We start from the raw sequence: 17433 nt of genomic DNA, 5'->3' as shown, positions 1-17433 counted from the left end.
GGAGCCAGTGTAAGAAACAGCAGGGTCTTGATTGATCATGTGTTCTGTTGTCAGGTTGACATCTTTTTAGGGGGTGCTCTGATGCCTTATTGCCTTTCAGTATTTGGTTATGCTACTCATGCAGTGATGAATCTCAGAATAATTATGGTATGCTATACCAGTAGCACATCTGGTATCCCTAAGATGTTCGTCTGTATGAAGAATATGATGGCTTTCTGTAACATGGTCAATACACTTGCTCCTCCAACAGAGCTTTTAACACCATTAAAACTTTGTGTTCAGCAAATAAGGCTTGCCCTTCTCAATACATGGCCAGTATTGCGGCTTGGAAAGCACTGGTTATTTTTATGCATTCAAGGCATCCTTAAATAGCACCATCAAAAGTTCTACTGTATCCTCAGCAAAGTGAGCCATTGCTAAATCCACTCTCATCCACAGGCTGTGGGATTAATGGAAAAACATGCACAAGGCATTATTGGCCATCAAGAACAAATTGCATATGAAATTCAGGTTCCTTAGCACCATGTAAGGGTTGCAGGGAAAGTCATAAGGTTTTTGCTGAGACTGAGGAGGCCTGGACAACCATTCTCTCGGGAATTAAATGAACTCAAGGAAACGTCAGATCAGAAGGAGCCAGCTGGTGCTACCCAATAGCCTGGCTGGCTGGCACAGAATGCGGTGTCTCCCCAGTTGACAAAATGGGATCCAAAAGCCATTAAAAGGGAGTCTCAGCTACTGCTTGGATAAAGCCAAAAATCCAGCAGGTTGGCCTTCTACCTGGGTTTCAATCTTCCTGTAACTGTACATTTAGAAAAACATGCAAAGGTATTTTACTACTTTTAAAGAAGGACCATATCTTTCCAGAACATTTATTTCAGAAAAGATAGCAAACCTACTGGGATCCTGCAAATAGGTTAGTAAACCCATGTCAATCAATTAGGGAATCATATGAGGTCCCTCGGATTTATCGTTTGGATCATGTGTAGGTCAAGTAAATGAGAGCTTAGTGCCCAAAAAGACACCATTCTAACAATTGTTTAGGGTCTAAGACTCATATATGCCCTGGTCTACTAGTTTTAATTATTTTTATGGCCCTGCAGGAAGTACAGGACCACTGCTTGTTTCAGCTGATGCCACCAGAGTTGCAGCCCTCACTGTGACAGATTTTCTGGACCAGCAGAGATAGAAAGCAGGTGTTAGAACTGGGGGTCTCTAGTCGGCAGAGGTAGGTACCACTGTCCAAATAGGGACCCTTGCTTCTAGTCAGGGCAAGGAGATAATCCTCTGAGATAACCCCTGCTCACCCTCTAGGTAGCTTGGCACGAGCAGTCTAGGCTACCCAGAGGCAATGCGTAAAGTATTTGTACCAACACTCACAGTAACACAGTGAAAACACCACAAACTGACTCCACAACAGTTTAGAAAAATAAAGGTATTTAATCTAAACTACACAAGACCAAAACGACAAAAATCCAACATACACAGTTCAAGAATATGGTTTCCAAAGAGTTCTTAAGGTTGCGTTAAAATTCTTTAGGTTACGATAAAATAAACCACAGATGCATGAAAAGTTCACAGTTGCGTCACTTTTACTCACAGTACCTTTTAGTTGCAACAAAGTTCCAAAAGCAGAAGCTGGTGCGGTGGAAAACAAGCGATGCGTTGCTCCTGAGACCCTGGGGAGGGGTTTTGCGACAGCCCCGCTGCAGCAGCGGGTGTGTTGCGACGAATCCGGTCTGTATGGGGAGGAAGGCCACTTGTACGGATTCCGGTGCGCAGGTTCCGTAGGAAGTTTGTTCTCGCAAAGGCACGATGCGACGATCTTTTGGAGTTGCGACGATCTCTGGGGCGACGATGCGCGGACCAGCGGTTATCTTCTCTCTCGCAGCTCCTCGACGCGATGGTTTCTGCGACGACACTCGCAGCGACGTGATGCGGTCCGCAAGCAAGCGGTGCGGCAATCTCACCCAGCGACGACAGGCTCTGCGACGACACTCGCAGCGATGTTAGACTTTCCCGCACCGGTCTGGTGCATTCCGCAAATGAAGGATGCGACGGCGCTGCGACGATCTCGGCCTTCGTAGCGGCGGGAATCTTCTAGCACTGTCGGGGATGCACTCCGCAAGCGAGCGATGCAACACTTTTCAATTTCAAAAGTCTCTCAAGCTTAGTTTCAAGCTTCCCAGCATAGGTACAACTTCCAGAAGCCCCACAACTGGATCAAGCAATCTAGGAAGGACGGAACTCTCTCAGCAGAGTTCAGGGAAGCTGGGGGTGAAGTCCTTTTGTTCCTGGGACTTCAGAACAGGGAGCCAGCTCTTCTCAGGCCCTTGGAGATTCTTTCAAGACAGGGGACACAGTACACTAGCAAGGTCCTTCCCATCTCCTTGGCAGCAAAGCAACGGGTCAGTCCAGCAGAGCAACAGCAGGACAGTCTTCCTTCTTCTTCAGATTCAGCTTTCTCCTTGGCAGAGGTTCCTTCTTGATTCCAGGATGATCTAATTTTCTGTTGTCAGGGGTCCTGTACTTATACCCCTAAAAGTCTTTGTTCTCTTTGTGCAAGTGGGCCCTGAGCCCGGTCTGAACCAGTTCTGGGCGTTGCTTGAGTACTTTGTTTACATGGCTTCTCCTTTCCTTTCAGAGAGAGGGGCAGGGTCGTCAACCGCCCAGCAGGAGGTGGAGCCAGCATTGTGGAGGGAAAGCACAGCCCTGGAGCGCTTTGTTGACATGATTCCTTCTCTCCTTTCACAGTGCAGGGCAGAGACATCAGACGCACCACAGGGGGTGGAGTCAGCACTGTGGGGGGCGGGCACAGTCCTATTCAGGCCCAGGTGCTAACTCCTCCCACCACTCAAGTTGCAAATGCAGTCATTCAGCCTAGGGATGACTCAGCCAGCCTCCTGGGGAATCCCCAGCCCCTGTCACTCTCAAACCAGACAGTCAATACACAAACAGGCCAAGGCACACAGAAGGGTCAGACAAGAGAACAGCAACTTTCTAAAAGTGCTGTTCTCAAACACAGGATTTAAAAACAACCTTTCCTAAATTCTGAGTTCAGGGATACTAGATACTTATGTCCTATCTTGTTCCTATGGGAAGACATGCTGTTAACCACTGTAGCCAGCATCCCCCATGTTAATCTATGGAGCAAGATAGCCTTACAATAGTGAAAAACGAAAATGGCTGCCATTCACTATCAGAGCATGTTACCTGCACTAGTATATGCTCTACCTTTTACATACACTGCACCCTGCCCAGGGGGGTACCTTGGGCCTTCCATAGGGGTGACTGATGTGCACAAAAAGGGAAGGGTTAGGCCTGGTCAGTGGGGACACTGACCAGGAGGACATGGCAGTTCTAAACTGCACACAGGCACTGCAGTGTCAGGCCTGAGACATTATTTTAGGGTGGCACAATCAGTGCTGCAGGCCCACTAGTAGCATTTGTCATCACCAGCCCTGGCACACCCAGTGCACTTACTAGGGACTTCATGGTGATACAAATATGCCAAACATGTATATCCAATCAGAATAACAATTTACATAGGGAGCACTTACACTCTGGCACTGATCAGCAGTGGAAGAGTGTCCAAAGCATCTAAACCAGCAAAAACGAAATCCAGCACAGCATCAAAAACACAGGAGGTAGAGGCAAAAAGATAGGGGAAACCACGCCAAAAGATGCCAGGTCTAACTGCAGGCAAGAGGTAAACCCTGAATTAACTGGAAGGTAGAAAAGTTGCAAAATTAGCTGGGCTCAGAGTCAACGCTACTGGAAGGGCTTCATATGGAGTTACCTCGATCCTAGCAGCTCGCACCTACTTCAGCACCACTACAATGAGGGACTTTCCATCTTCTTGTGTCTTTGACCACCTCTTTTTTTTATTTGTTACAGATTGGAAAATTAACCCTTTTTAATTAAATTAACTCTTAACCTATTTATTTTACTTATCTTCAACAATGTAATGTCTGACTATGTAGCGGTGGTGATACAATGCAACATGATGTAGTGGACTCAATGGAGTGGCATTAAACAGCATCCAAATAGGTCTGGACAAGGAATATGACATTCCAGGAATACGTACTGTGGTTTCAGTTCAAACAACCCAATTTATGGAGTGAAGAGAAGAATGAGTGGCAATGTTTGTTTTGTTTTTATATCTTGCGTGACATGACCACTCCTCCTGGACCAAAAGCAGTATATTGTGATGAGTTACAATGTCCCAAGAAAGAAAAAAAGATCTGTAAGCCCTCTCCTGATGTGAAACAATGAGCATATTTGTCTCTCTCTGCAATTTGGCTGCATTTGGACACACAGGCATAGTCCATTCAGTTGTGATTCAGATCAGGCCACCAAATGTGAGTTGCAGGTGGATAAGGAATTATATAGGAACATCTAAAGAAAACCCAAGGAGTTTCAGTTCTCAGAGTCTGTTGAAAGCACAAATAAAACAAAGATGAAGCATGTAAGACTCCACAGCTGCAGTCATTTGGGTGCTGCCTGGCGCTGGCTGAGAAAAGTTCTAAAGATTCTTCCGGATGCAGCTTGACACTTATAAACCTTCGAAAATCAGTAATCTGCAGGAAGTCAAGTCCATTAGAAAAGTATTTTGCTGTACCTGTTTAGCTGCAATTTCTTCATCCCTTCCATCTCCAATCACTACATATGTAACTTTCTTTCCAAATCTTGTAACAACCCTTTCAAAGCAACTCTCTTTACCTGCAAAACAAGAGTATTATTTTTTATCAAATTGTGTCTATAAACCTACATGTTAGGCAACATGCCCTGAACAAATTCACATATGCTAAATATTTAAGTACATCAGTTTGCCACAAACTTTACAACTACACATAGTGAACCTTTTTTGATTTTCAAAATGGTACTATCCATTAACTGTCTTTGTTAGCATCAACTACTGCTAATACTGGATGGAAACAATTGCATCACACCATCATTCATTTAATTTTAAATGAAATAACAGTCTAACTAAGGCTGCATCAAGTACTGATCTTTATTATTTGATTCCATGTCCTACAGTTTTAGTGTGCGTCTAAACATCAACTGGATGCAGGCAATTCGTGAGGTTTAGCTGCACTGGCGGGTAGCATGAGAATACAGCAACAACCTAGCTGCCAAATAGTGCAGCAACCACTACCATTTACCTTTGTAAACACCTGACGTGCCAATGTTAGTCTGAACAGCAGGAACGCAAATGTATTTATTTATAAAGTTTTATAAAGCGAGAACATGACCCTTGGTAGAGGGTGGAGTCCTTAGCAAAATGCAGCTGCCTCCTGCTTGACTGCAGGATCGATATGTGAAAACATGTACCAAGCAAGTCGACGAACACCGTCCATTTACCTACTTCCTACCTGTGTCAGAGACATCATTTAAAACCTCTCTGAACAGAGGAAAGAGTTCACACAACGGGGGTCAAGAATGCGATGGGGGCCACAGTCTTTCCTGGGAATAAACACACAGAGAGGCAACCCTGCCGTAGCTTGGCTTCTGTCACCAGGTCCACAGCCTCCTTCCTCAACAGCGTACAAACCTCCTGTCAGATGCAAGCATGGTCGGCGGAGGCAACTGATGGAATAGGAGAGATGTGGGAAGGTGGGCCTTAGAAGGGAAGGGCCTAGCCCTGCTGAAAAATCTGCAGGACCCAATGCTCTGGAGTAATGGACAGCCAGTACTCTGCTTGGAAGGACACACTCCACACCTCAGGCTGCTTGTGCTCCTTCCAGGATAGATTTAAGGGGCTTAGAGGGAAGCGCTGAGGAAGAGGAGGAGCAACATAACTGCTGCTGTTCTTTGTGGTCTCTGAATGCAACAATGCAATATTCTTATTTTGCCACTAGAGCTTCTCTGCTGCTGCATAGGATGAGAGAGCTGGTAGCTAAGAAAGTACATGCCCTGGGAGTAATATTTGAATTTGTTGTAAAGTTCAAAGATTGGGCAGTGGCCTACCCTCGTTTAAAGTATTACATAGCAAAAATTCAAAAGTGACTGAAGGGCATGTCCATCAGAGTTACCTTGGTGTCACTGAAAAGCTGGCAGAAAGCATTAGGGCATAACAAAAAAGGCCCCTAGATCGAACCACTGTTTCCAGTGAAGAGTGGAGAATTAATTTTCCTCATGCACAACCTCTGTGAAATGATCACAGAGATGGTCTGAAATGTTCAGTGTGTACATTTTTCGAAAAATGATTGAGTGTGGGCGCTATCTCTTAGATGGTCTACATGATAGTTATAGCACCTATCGTGGTGTCAGGACGGTGTTGTCCTCAAGAGTGAATTAGGCATTGTGTCCCTAATGATAAGATTCAAAACAGCATTTGAAAATACGGTCAATAATAAAGACCGATTAAAAAAGGGAGCTTGAGATCAGTAAATCTGATAATCTATTCATGTCTGTTAAATATATAAAGTGCCTTACAGAAGACAAAACTATAGTCAAGTTCAATACATCAAGCCAAAAGCAAAGGAAATCAATTGCAAAAAAGGCTCTTCAGCATTTAAAAGCGGTGCAGCAACTAACAGAATTTAAAGTCTAAGTCAAAAACGTGCACCAAATAGATCGAGAAATGGGCAGCATGCCTAGTACAAACCCAAAAATATCAGCCTCTCCCCCAAATTCATCACAGGAAGCACTGAGGTGAGCAAATGTATCTAAACTACATCAAATCATATTTCAACATTAACAAACATCATATAATACCACCAATCCTTCAACTATCCCCATATATGAATAATAATGATGCCCCCTTCTGACCAAATGTCATTGGAGTTATCAGAACAAATATGGTTACATAAATAATGGAAAAACTCACAAGTGAATTAACTACAGTGTGTGAGCAACGACAGCCATGAAAAAGTATCTAAAGGCTTCCTCCGGAGTTCTATGAGAACATGTCATTACAAACAGTGTACATTTTGCTGTGCAAGGTGTCAACAACAAATATAAACACACAATGAAAATTATAAAACAGCAGCCAGCTAATACAAGATGGAGTTGACGCCTAGCTGAGCACAGGTCTGGAAGAAAAAGTTTCTTACCTACGCTAAGAATCTTTCTGGTAGATATTCTATCGGCCTGCAGCTTCCACAAATGTAGAACAACTCCCAGGAGTCAGACTGGATCCAGAAAACTTCAAAGCAATGAGGTCACTAGTAGAGAACACTAGACTTAATCGCACCAGAAGTGACGTCCGGTATCGCCACCAGGCCACAATACACCCGCCCTGGTGCACCAACATCAATTTACCACCCTTTTTCCCCTCCCAAGACTTTGAGGGAAGAGGGTAGATTGACATTGATGAAGGACTACAGTTTCCAATTAATGCAAGATGGAATCGTATTACCTTTCCTTATAATACATCCACTAAACGGGGAGGAAGGCAGGTAGACAGAGTATTCACCAGAAAGATAGTCACCGCACGCAAGTAACTTTTTTCTCAATGGATACTTCTACTTGCAGATTCCTCACCTGTAGGACAGATATCACCACCACACCCAGCCCAGGAGGAGGTTTGGTGGATGATTAGTACAAGAAATCCTGATAGGCTCACCTGGCAAACAGTCCACCCCTACATGCACCTCCGCATCCAGGTAGTAATGCTTAGCAAAGGTGTGCAAGAAAGCCCAGAATGCTGCCTTACAAATGTGTGCAATCAGAACTCTCAGAGCAAGTGCAGAATTGGTAGACTTAGCCCTGATGGAATGGGCTCAGATACCTTCAGGAGGCTTGTTCTTGGCTGAGACAAGATAAGGAGTTACCGAAGGTAAGTAACTTGCTCATCTGATGGAGACTTCTAGCAACAGATTGCTTACCTTAGAATAGACGCCCAAGCAATACCTCCCTGGAGATGGGGCTGCAATACAGATTATATAAGAAATCCTCTAGGACTGAACAGGTAAAATTACCATGACGCTGGCCGGACTGTCTAGGCAGTAGTGTGTGGTAAACATGTGTACGGAAGCCCACGTTGCCAAGCTAACTCTGGCTCTGGTAGAGTGAACACACAAACCCTCAGGAGGTTGCTTTTTGGCCAATGCGTAGCAGATTTTTATGCAGAGAACTACCCTTCACGAGTTGGCCTGCTTCTACACCACCATCCCTTTCTCAGCTCCGACATACCCCACAAAGGAAGGGTTGATCGTCCACCCTGAGCTCACGAGTGGAATCAAGGTAAAATAACGCTTGTTTTTGGGACCAGTTGTCCAGTGGCGTTGACTGGACCACTAATTTAAAAAAAAACACCCGTTCTGCTCTTCCTCCTTCCAAGGAAGCAGAGCCGAGGAAGGTCTTGAGGTGGAAACCGTTCCGCCTAAGTGTCTCCAAACTATAAGACAGGAACACTTTGTACTTACACTGTAAGACGAGCCAATTTAAATCAACGCTTTCTGCAGGACTATAACTAGCGTTCTCTCTGCTTTTATTTGCGGGGCTGAATCATTACCCTAATTGGGTGAGTCCCTGTTATTCTTTACTTATACCACAACTGTGAGAGTGTAACAATGTTGTGGCTTCACAATTGTCACATTTTTGTGTGTATATGACGGTGTTATTTGTATTCACTTTGTTTTGGGTACATGTTAATTTGGTGCATGCAGTTGACCGCTGCTTGGGGACGCTTTGCTTGCTGCCATTGACTCACCGTGGGCCCACCGGTCTGCTTTCCTGCCACTCGCCTTTGCTGCCACCGACCAGTCCGTGGGGGACTACAATGCTTGATTTCTTCGCGCCGGGACTCCATTACCCAGAGTCCCCGGCGGCGCGACGTGCTTGCATCACCAATTAAGCACCGGGAGGTGCTTAAAAAACGCCTCTGCCCCACAGCAGCGCGGGACGCTCGCGGGCCAAGGGCGGGCCCGTCTGCGCCCGTCGGAGCCTGTAGGAGGCACAAAAAGGAAGATGCCCAAAGCTAATCAAAACGAAAAAGGTTGGGAATCCTGTAATATTGTCTCCGCCATTATTAACTAGCGCCCCCTCACGGACCCTAACCCCCCTACCAAGTACTCCGGCTGTACGCTGTGGAGAAGCGTGGCTCAGTGGTTAGAGGCGGCAGACATGGATGCTGAGATCGGCCGTGGACCAGGGTTCGATTCCCCGCCTCGGCGGGTCTCGGGCTCAAAAATTCCACGGACTCGACAATTCTCGCTCCGGTGCCTACTCGACTCACGGGGTCACACTCTGCGACTCTGGGCAATAGCGTGCTTAATCTCCACTACGGCCCCTCGCGGCGGGATGCCTGGCTTTCACCTTGTGGATACCCTGCCGGGGTATCTCACAGGGGAATACCAGGACGGGTTCCCTAAGCAAGCGCCTTGATACCTTCGGGTGATACGTGCGCTATATAAGTCGCAATACATTTACAATACATTTACTGCCCCCTCAGCTCCCGGTGTTATCCCAAATTCCCGTAAGTTTTATGGATCAAGTCGAGCGATTGATGAAGTCCTTAATGTTACCACTACTGGAGAGAATCAAACTTTTAACTGAGAAAAAAGGGAACATGGAAAAGATAGCTACAGTTAATTCTGACTTGTTGGAGAAACTTGCTGTTAATATTCAGAACCAAAGTAGAGCAGAACAAACTGTACGAGGGTCATCTTCAGATATTATTACACCAGTAGTAGTCCCTAAAACATCTAATATATTTAAGGGGACACAAAAGAGAATTAGTCAAGTTGACTTAACAACAGGAAAAAGGATAATGGCTTCTGTAGGGGAAGGACGGAAAGAGGTTGGGGGGGAGGTGGAAAAGGATTTAGGGGCAAGGGAGCGGGAAGGTAAAACTTTAAATGTAGAAAGGGGAATTTCAAGTGTGGCTAAACAGAAGATTATCCAGCCACGTATTGACTTGCCACCAGATTCTGCCCCATATATTGTGGTGCTGACTGGGGTCCTGAGCTGTATAACGATAAAATAGAAACCTACTCTGATTTAAAAAACAAGGTCACTTTTTGGCTGAATTCCAAAAGGCCACTCCCTGATAACATACATGCCGAAATCTTACATGTGCGAAGATTGAGCTGGGTTGGCTGTAGAACAAAAGACCTAATAGGTGACTGCATTATAGTTAATTTCAGAGACAGACGGGCGTTAAGGCATATTTGTGAATGGACCCGCCAAAGTGGGGACGGTGGTATACAAAGTTTTGACTTGAGTTACTTCTATCCGTCTTCACTTTCTGCACCGTCAACCGCTTTTGTAATACAGCAAGGGGGGTTCATGGCTGGATACAGAGACAGGTTTGGCATTCCAACTTTCAATTGTTTTGATACGCTCCAAGGGCTGGAGGAAGTTGATTGACTCGGATCTGGCATCTTTCCTGTCAGCCCTATATCTCCGCCCGAAAATTTAAGTCTAACGGGGGGAAATGTCCATGAAGGAGTAAATAGCACATCGGCGGACCATGGGCTAGGATTTAGGGAAACCAACAGTGAAGGGGTGGGCATACCGAAGGAGAGTTGCATTGAAGTAAATATACTGTCAGTTGACAATCCAGAAACTCTGGGTCCTATGAGCTTGACGGACAGTGTGAATAACATGAGTACGTGGTCGATAATGTTTTGGAATATCGCAGGTTTAAGAGCAAAAATGGATAACGGAAATTGGGTTAACCTTGTGCCTGAGCACGATATAGTGAGCCTGCAAAAAACCTGGGCCAAGGAGGCTCATCATTTGAGTGGTTTTAAAACTTTTTATTCACCCGCAATCAGTTGTACACACGGTAGTGCCAAAGGGGGGCTCTGCACTTACGTGTCGAACCTGTTTAAATGTATCAAAATTGAGATGCCTTTTAATAACAGGTACTATCATGTAATTAGGATATACATTGATAAAGCGTCTTGTCTGATTCTTGTTAAGTTTTATAATAATGTCCCCGCGGATGCCGTGGAAGAAACTTTGAAAGCCCTAGGCAAGGATATTAAATCTTTGTTGGGTGAGAGAACCAAAGAAGTTTGTGTCATCTGGGGAGGGGACTTCAACTGTTCTATATGTCAAAGAGGAGAGAAAGGAACTTGTGGTGTAATGATGGACACTGAGATTAGTTTAAGCCATTTTGAGCACACCACATTTGGGGACCATCTAAATGAAATAATGTTTAGCTGTGACATGGGTTTTGCAAACAGATTGGGTCGAACAGATGTCCCTTTCTGCCCCACCTTTAATGGCAGAGGTGCCTATTCAACGATTGATTACATATTGATGTCGGCTAAATATGGGGTAAAGGTTTGAGTATTTAAAACCCTGGATAACCCATTAAGTGATCACTTTCCCTTAAGTATTGACATCTCGAACCCATTTAATGAACATTATAGAAACTGTACGCCAAGACCTCACGTAGGAAATATTGTGCTGAATAGGCAGAATGGTTATTCCTTAAAGTGGACCAACGTGGTCCCCGAGGATTTTCTTTTTAAAATAATAAGGAAATGCGAATCCAACATTGACGCTTGTATGGATGAAAATGCAGGTGACCAAATAGTTATTAAAAACTTTTTAGTAATTGCTTCACAAATTAAACATAGCCTTTGGGTGGAAGCGAAAAGCTCTAAGAAGAATATATCAAGCTGGCTTGATACAGCTTGTACCAAGGCTTACTCTAATCTCAAACACGCCTTAAATGCCCCTGTTAAAGACGGTATCTTAATTAAGAAACTAAGAAATGACTATAAGAAGACACTGAAAAATAGAAAAGATACTCTTAAAAAGGAAGCTTGGGATACATTGTGTGAGGCATCTTTGAGCAGAGACACTACAGCTTTTTGGCAAGCAGTAAACGCCCCTTTTTTTAATGAAAAAACTAAGGCCAGGGTAGAAATAGCCATTTCTGAGAATGATTGGGTAAAGCACTATGCAGAATTATATAGCGCGACTAGCCCAAGGGATGACGCCTTAACTCAGAATAATGAAATGGAGGATATCGAACATTCTAGTTTTAAATGTGACTTGGGCATTTCCCTAATAGAAGTAAATGCAAGCATAAAAGCAAGTCTAGGAGTAAAAGCCCCCGGCCCTGATGGGGTCCCGGTGGATCTATATAAGAATAACATCTACCTATGGGGCCAGCTTCTCACTCGACTTTTTAATGCATCGTGTACTAATGGCTTACTACCCTCATGGTATGAGTCGTTAATTGTACCGATATCCAAGAAGGGGGATAGATCAAGTTGTTTTTGCTATCGACCCATATCGCTACTAGACTCAACCATTAAGATGTTTGGCCGTGTCATTTTAAATAGATTACAATTATGGGCTGACGAACACTCAATAATTAGTGACTTACAATATGGTTTTAGAAAAGGTCTGAGCACCATTGACCAATGCCTGAATTTGCACGTCCTTTTAGAAAAATATACTAAAGCTAAGGGTGGTCGCATGTTTTTAACTTTCGTTGACTTAACGTCAGCTTTTGACTGCGTCACCCATAGTAAGCTATGGCTGATCCGTGAGAAATTAAGGGTAGAGAAATCCATTATTTGCTTTCTCAAGGAATTATATTCGGGGGCCTTCGCCAGAGTTAGGTTTGGGAAGAATGGAGTGTGTACCGAACCATTCATCATTGCAAGAGGAGTACGGCAAGGCTGCGCCCTTGCTCCTTTTCTTTTTACAATTTACATCAATGATGTTTAGAGAATATTGTAAATGTAAATGTAGTTGAGCTTATATAGCGCACAGCTACCCGCAGTGGGTTTCCCGGCGCTTGCTTAGGGAACCCTTCCTGGTATTCCCCTGTGAGATAGCAGGGTATCCACAAGGTGAAAGTCAGGCATCCCGCCGCGAGGGGCCGTTGTGGAGATTAAGCAAGCTATTGCCCAGAGTCACAGAGTGTGAACCCGTGAGTCGAGGAGGCACCGGGGTGAGAATTATCGAGTTCGTGGAATTTTTAGCCCAAGACCCCGCCGAGGCGGGGAATTGAACTCTGGTCCAGGACCGATCTCAGCTTCCGGGTCTGCTGCCTCTAACCCCTGAGCCACACTTCTCCACAATATTGCTACAGGAGTGTAGGGACATGCCGATGGTTGGCAAAAGATCTGTTCCAGCGGTATTATACGCCGATGATGCAGTCTTGATGGCCAGAACACCACTGGCCATACAAAAGTTGGTTACTTCTTTTTTTTTGGAATTTATGACTAGCCTTTACCTGAGGATCAATTGTACTAAGACTTTTTGTATGACCTGTGGCCCCGGGGCAGATAGAAAGAAAAAGGTTATGTACATTGAATCTAGTCCAGTGGATTTCACCCCAAACCTTCCCATACCTGGGTGTTTTATTTGATCAATCTGGCCTATGGAACAGTGCAATTAAGACCAGAAGGCTAATGTTTTGTAAATTGATAATGGCCCTGAAAAGTTTTAGCAAAAAGATGGGCAGAAAACCGATTGGGGAGCTTTTAACTGTGTACAGAGCGACCTGTGTAGCAATCCCCACATACGGGGCGGGAATCTGGGAATACGCAAATGTGAAATCATTGCAGGTGGTGAAAAACTCCTTTATGAAATGCCTCTTAGCAGTCCCTGATAGTGTTTCTACACATGTTTGTCACGCTGAACTTGGGGAACCATATATAGAAGACACTATTAAGGTTGCACCGGTTCTGCAGTGGCACAGGGCCTGGACCACCGAGGAGTGTGTATTTAACCGCTCCATCTTGAATGATGTGATGAGGCTAGAGATCGGTGGTAAAGTGGGATGGCTAATTAACGTAAAGAAGTTTTGTACAAACATAGGCCATACAGATTATTATGATGATCCTGCACTGTTGCGTGATGTCCCCAGAAAAGTCCTGAAGGACATATGCACGAGGTACTTGGAAGAGCGCAGAACCACTGTAGAAATGACAAAAAAAAGTGTGATCGTGCACCAGTTAATAATGATTCCAAGTAAAATACAACCACATGTTAAGTTAAAAATGACTGATTATGAAAGGTTTTTATTAACACGCTTTAGGTTAAATCTGTTATTCAGATCTTAGGGCCAGATGTAGGTAATCCCAGATTACCGATTCGTAAATACCGATTCGGTATTTAAGAACTGGCAATCGGGATGTAGGTATTTTTACCGAATCAATTACCGAATCGGGAATATTCGGTAATAACCGAATCGGTATTTACCGATTCGGTAATTGCCATTGATTCCTATGGGCCGATTCGGTAAAATTACCGAATTGAAAAGGGGGACAGGGTGTCACTTTGACACCCTGTTGCACCCCTGATTCAGGCTTGTGTGCCATGTGACACACATACATGCCCTCTGGGCATGTATGTGTGTCACATGGCACAGGTGTACATGCACAGATGTGCATGTACACAGGAATCCGTTATTTACCATGCAATAGTATTACATGGTAAATAACGAATTCTTAGGGGCCTGTGGCACTGTTTCCAGTGCCACCTACATATAGATTTACCGATTCGATTCTGTCAAATATAGGCCCCCTACATCTCAATCACCAAATACCGGTCGGTTACGGCCGAAATCGTCCGTTACCGACCGGTATTTGGTGACCCACATCTGGCCCGAAGTTTCCCTAATACGAACAACTGGTCAAAACATCTTAATAAGTGCCCATGTGATGATTTGTCTGAACAGTCAGACATTCACATCCTCTTCTTCTGTAAATTATATTTAATTCCTAGGAGAAGATGGATGGTGCCCATATTGAAGATCATGGAAGTTAATCGGTGTCGTCCTGCTTTTTTAGCTGTCCAGAGATTAGATAATATATTAACTGTTGCATCTGTATCTGCGTTTCTTAAAAGTGTTTTTAGATTTCGGAAATCAATTGTATAATGAAATGTGATGAGCTAATCTTACTGTGTTTTAGTGGAACTGTTTTTTATATATATTTTAAATGTGATTTATTATCTGTACTTTTATGGTTGTTCGTTTCAATAACCGAATAAAGTCAAAATGAAATGAAATGACAGCTGCTTCGCATGACTTTTAAGTCAGCAGAATTGTCACATGATCATTTTTGTCTACGACAAGGCGAGAAACAAGTTGACCAATTAAACCTAGAAGTCATTAAAATGTCTTGTTTTTGAGCATCACTTCACCTATTTTAACACACTTTTGTCTTACACTTATCTTACCAATCTACACTATAAACACACACACTTCATCACATGGCTGTTCTACAAAAGATTTCTGGCAAAATAATCCGTTGTGGATGCCCGTCAGGCATTGTAGTGCCGGCCCGAAGAGTAGCTAGCCCAAAGGTGAAGCATGAAACTCATTCTGGTGAGTGAGGGCCATTGCTCCTATTCGAGCATATTCCTTCATTAATTAAAAAAACATGCTGAACAGCCCTTCCTCTCAATTTTCCACTAGGAATTGCCTACCTTTGTTTAAACTCTGAATCTTCCTGAGAGCCATAGCAATCTAGGGTATGGGGGTGGGAAAAGGCATAATACAGTCTAAAGTTAAACCTTAGCTGAAATGCATCCCCTAAAGATCCTCTCAACGGATACTGGATAGCAAAGAACTGCTAACACTGAGTATTTTCCAAGGAGATGAATAAGTTCCCCTGAGGGGTGTCCCCACTGGACAAGGACGTCCTGGACTAACTCCGGCAGAAGACTCCACTTGTAATCGGCAAGGTGACAATAGCCAAGGCTGTGGGCTCTGATATTCAAAAACCCTGACCCTTGGTAGTGAGCCCAAGACCACAGTATTAACGCTGTCAGGCAAAGGAGGAGTCCCCTTGTTTGTTGACAAACCACATCACTGGTGACCTCCGATCTAACATTAAATACAATTTGAAGCAGGCACTGTACAACTACAACAAACCCAGAAACAGAAGTCTGGTCAGACAAATGCACGGTCCTTCAGCAACTTGGCCGGGGACACATGATTTATCCTGTTCTCTTCCTTTCACAAATGCACTAAGGAATTTCATGTAGCTCCACCAATCTGTTAGGCAGGATTTGATTTTGAGTTGTCAACAGAATGGCAACAACGTCAACCGTGCATATTCTAATGAGCTCAGAGGAGTCACCTCCACCCATTTAGAGAAGCCTATTGTGTGCCCCTAGGAGGAATGTCAAACCTATCCTGGGCTGAGCACTAGGTGGGAGTTGCTGTGGTGTTAATGCATTTAGCCCACAGGAATTTCAGGCATGGAAAAGGTAACTTGAAAAGTTACTTTCCCTTAATATTTATAAAAAAAAACTGGCCCTGGGTGTACTTCCTATACCATATACTAGGGATTTACAAGCAAGTTAAACGTGCCAATCAAGAATAAGCCAATTTAACTGTGTTTGATGTGGGATCACATACACTTTACTCCTGGTTAGCAGGTGTATAATGCACAGAGTTCTAAGGTCAGTACTAATAATGCCCGGAAAAAGGTGAAAAATCTGGGGATGACCATGCAGAAAAGGTGGGTATCTTACAGCTCAATTACTGCACTTTTTCTGAGCAGGGTCTCCTGTCTACAAGGACCTCTCCAATATCTGTCCTGAGCAGTCGGTCGCTTCTCTCCTTTGAAACTGAGTTATAGCAGCCACTCCTGGCAGTCTTAATACAAGGTTGAGAGTCCTGGAATATGGAGTTGGCAGTAGATCCCGCACCCCTAAAGCACAGAGAATCTCTCATCCCCCACTGGTGTGCAGATCTGAATTCTTAGTGCACAAATCTTGGCTATTACACTATTTGAAAGCATCTGTCTCATCTTTACATTAAAGTGACAAGCAGATGTTGAGTGTTGCAATATTTTGGTTATGATGCCTGTTCTTGGCACTTCTGCCTGTTTGATTATTCAACTCAAACTGGTAAAGAGTTCCTTGTCATAAATTTTGAGTTGTAAGTGTTGTCAAGCTTGACGTTTCCAGGTGGAAAACCCAAAACAAGGGCAAAAAGGCAAGAGAACTGCAAAATATAAACTATCTGTTAACTTATGATCGCCCTTTTCAGGGAACAAACGGTAGGGGAGAAATCACTTGCTTCAAAGGTGCCCTTCATCTGCTCTTAACATGCATCAGTTGACAGCTGACATATGACTCCTCGAATATCCTTCAAGAGCCCAGAAATTCACACTTGCTGTTTGGCCTCTGCCTTCAAACTTACATCTTAAGCGCAACTGGAGTGTGAGATCAAGGAAAATGGAAACAACTGTGTGAGCATATATTCAACCTCTGAACATTTATGACATCCGTATCCTACATGCAGGGACGAAGGACCTGGTTGTGGGTAACTGGCAGTCACCTTTTTTGAGAAGAAACAAACCGAGGATAAAGAGGCCAGTAGGCAATACTTCTTGCATGGAAGAGCAAGTGCCTTGCTACTATAAATGATACGCCATCATTGTAAGTCTTCTACAACCTGGTGACCAGAGAGCCATACTCTGGGTCTCAAGCTGTGCCAGGAAAGTAACTCCAGAGCAGCATGGTCGTCTATGCTGAGGTAGGAGCCAAAAAGCT

General features: G+C 44.1%; 1 protein-coding gene across 3 annotated transcripts in view; it reads right to left on the bottom strand.

Annotated features, from left to right (window-relative positions):
- The window catches only part of EYA3 (EYA transcriptional coactivator and phosphatase 3), an 860742-nt gene that overhangs the window by 21760 nt on the left and 821549 nt on the right, over positions 1-17433 (bottom strand). For all 3 annotated transcript variants that reach the window (XM_078682511.1, XM_078682514.1, XM_078682513.1), the window contains one exon: positions 4619-4719. In XM_078682511.1, the coding sequence (XP_078538637.1) occupies positions 4619-4719 (101 nt within the window). The remainder of the gene's footprint in view (positions 1-4618; positions 4720-17433) is intronic.

This window comes from Lissotriton helveticus, chromosome 3_1, assembly GCF_964261635.1.
Source record: "Lissotriton helveticus chromosome 3_1, aLisHel1.1, whole genome shotgun sequence".
In the NCBI taxonomy this organism is placed as follows: Eukaryota; Metazoa; Chordata; class Amphibia; order Caudata; family Salamandridae; genus Lissotriton; species Lissotriton helveticus.
The sequence above is the reverse complement of the archived record's forward strand: the minus strand, read 5'-3'. Positions and strand labels throughout refer to the sequence as shown.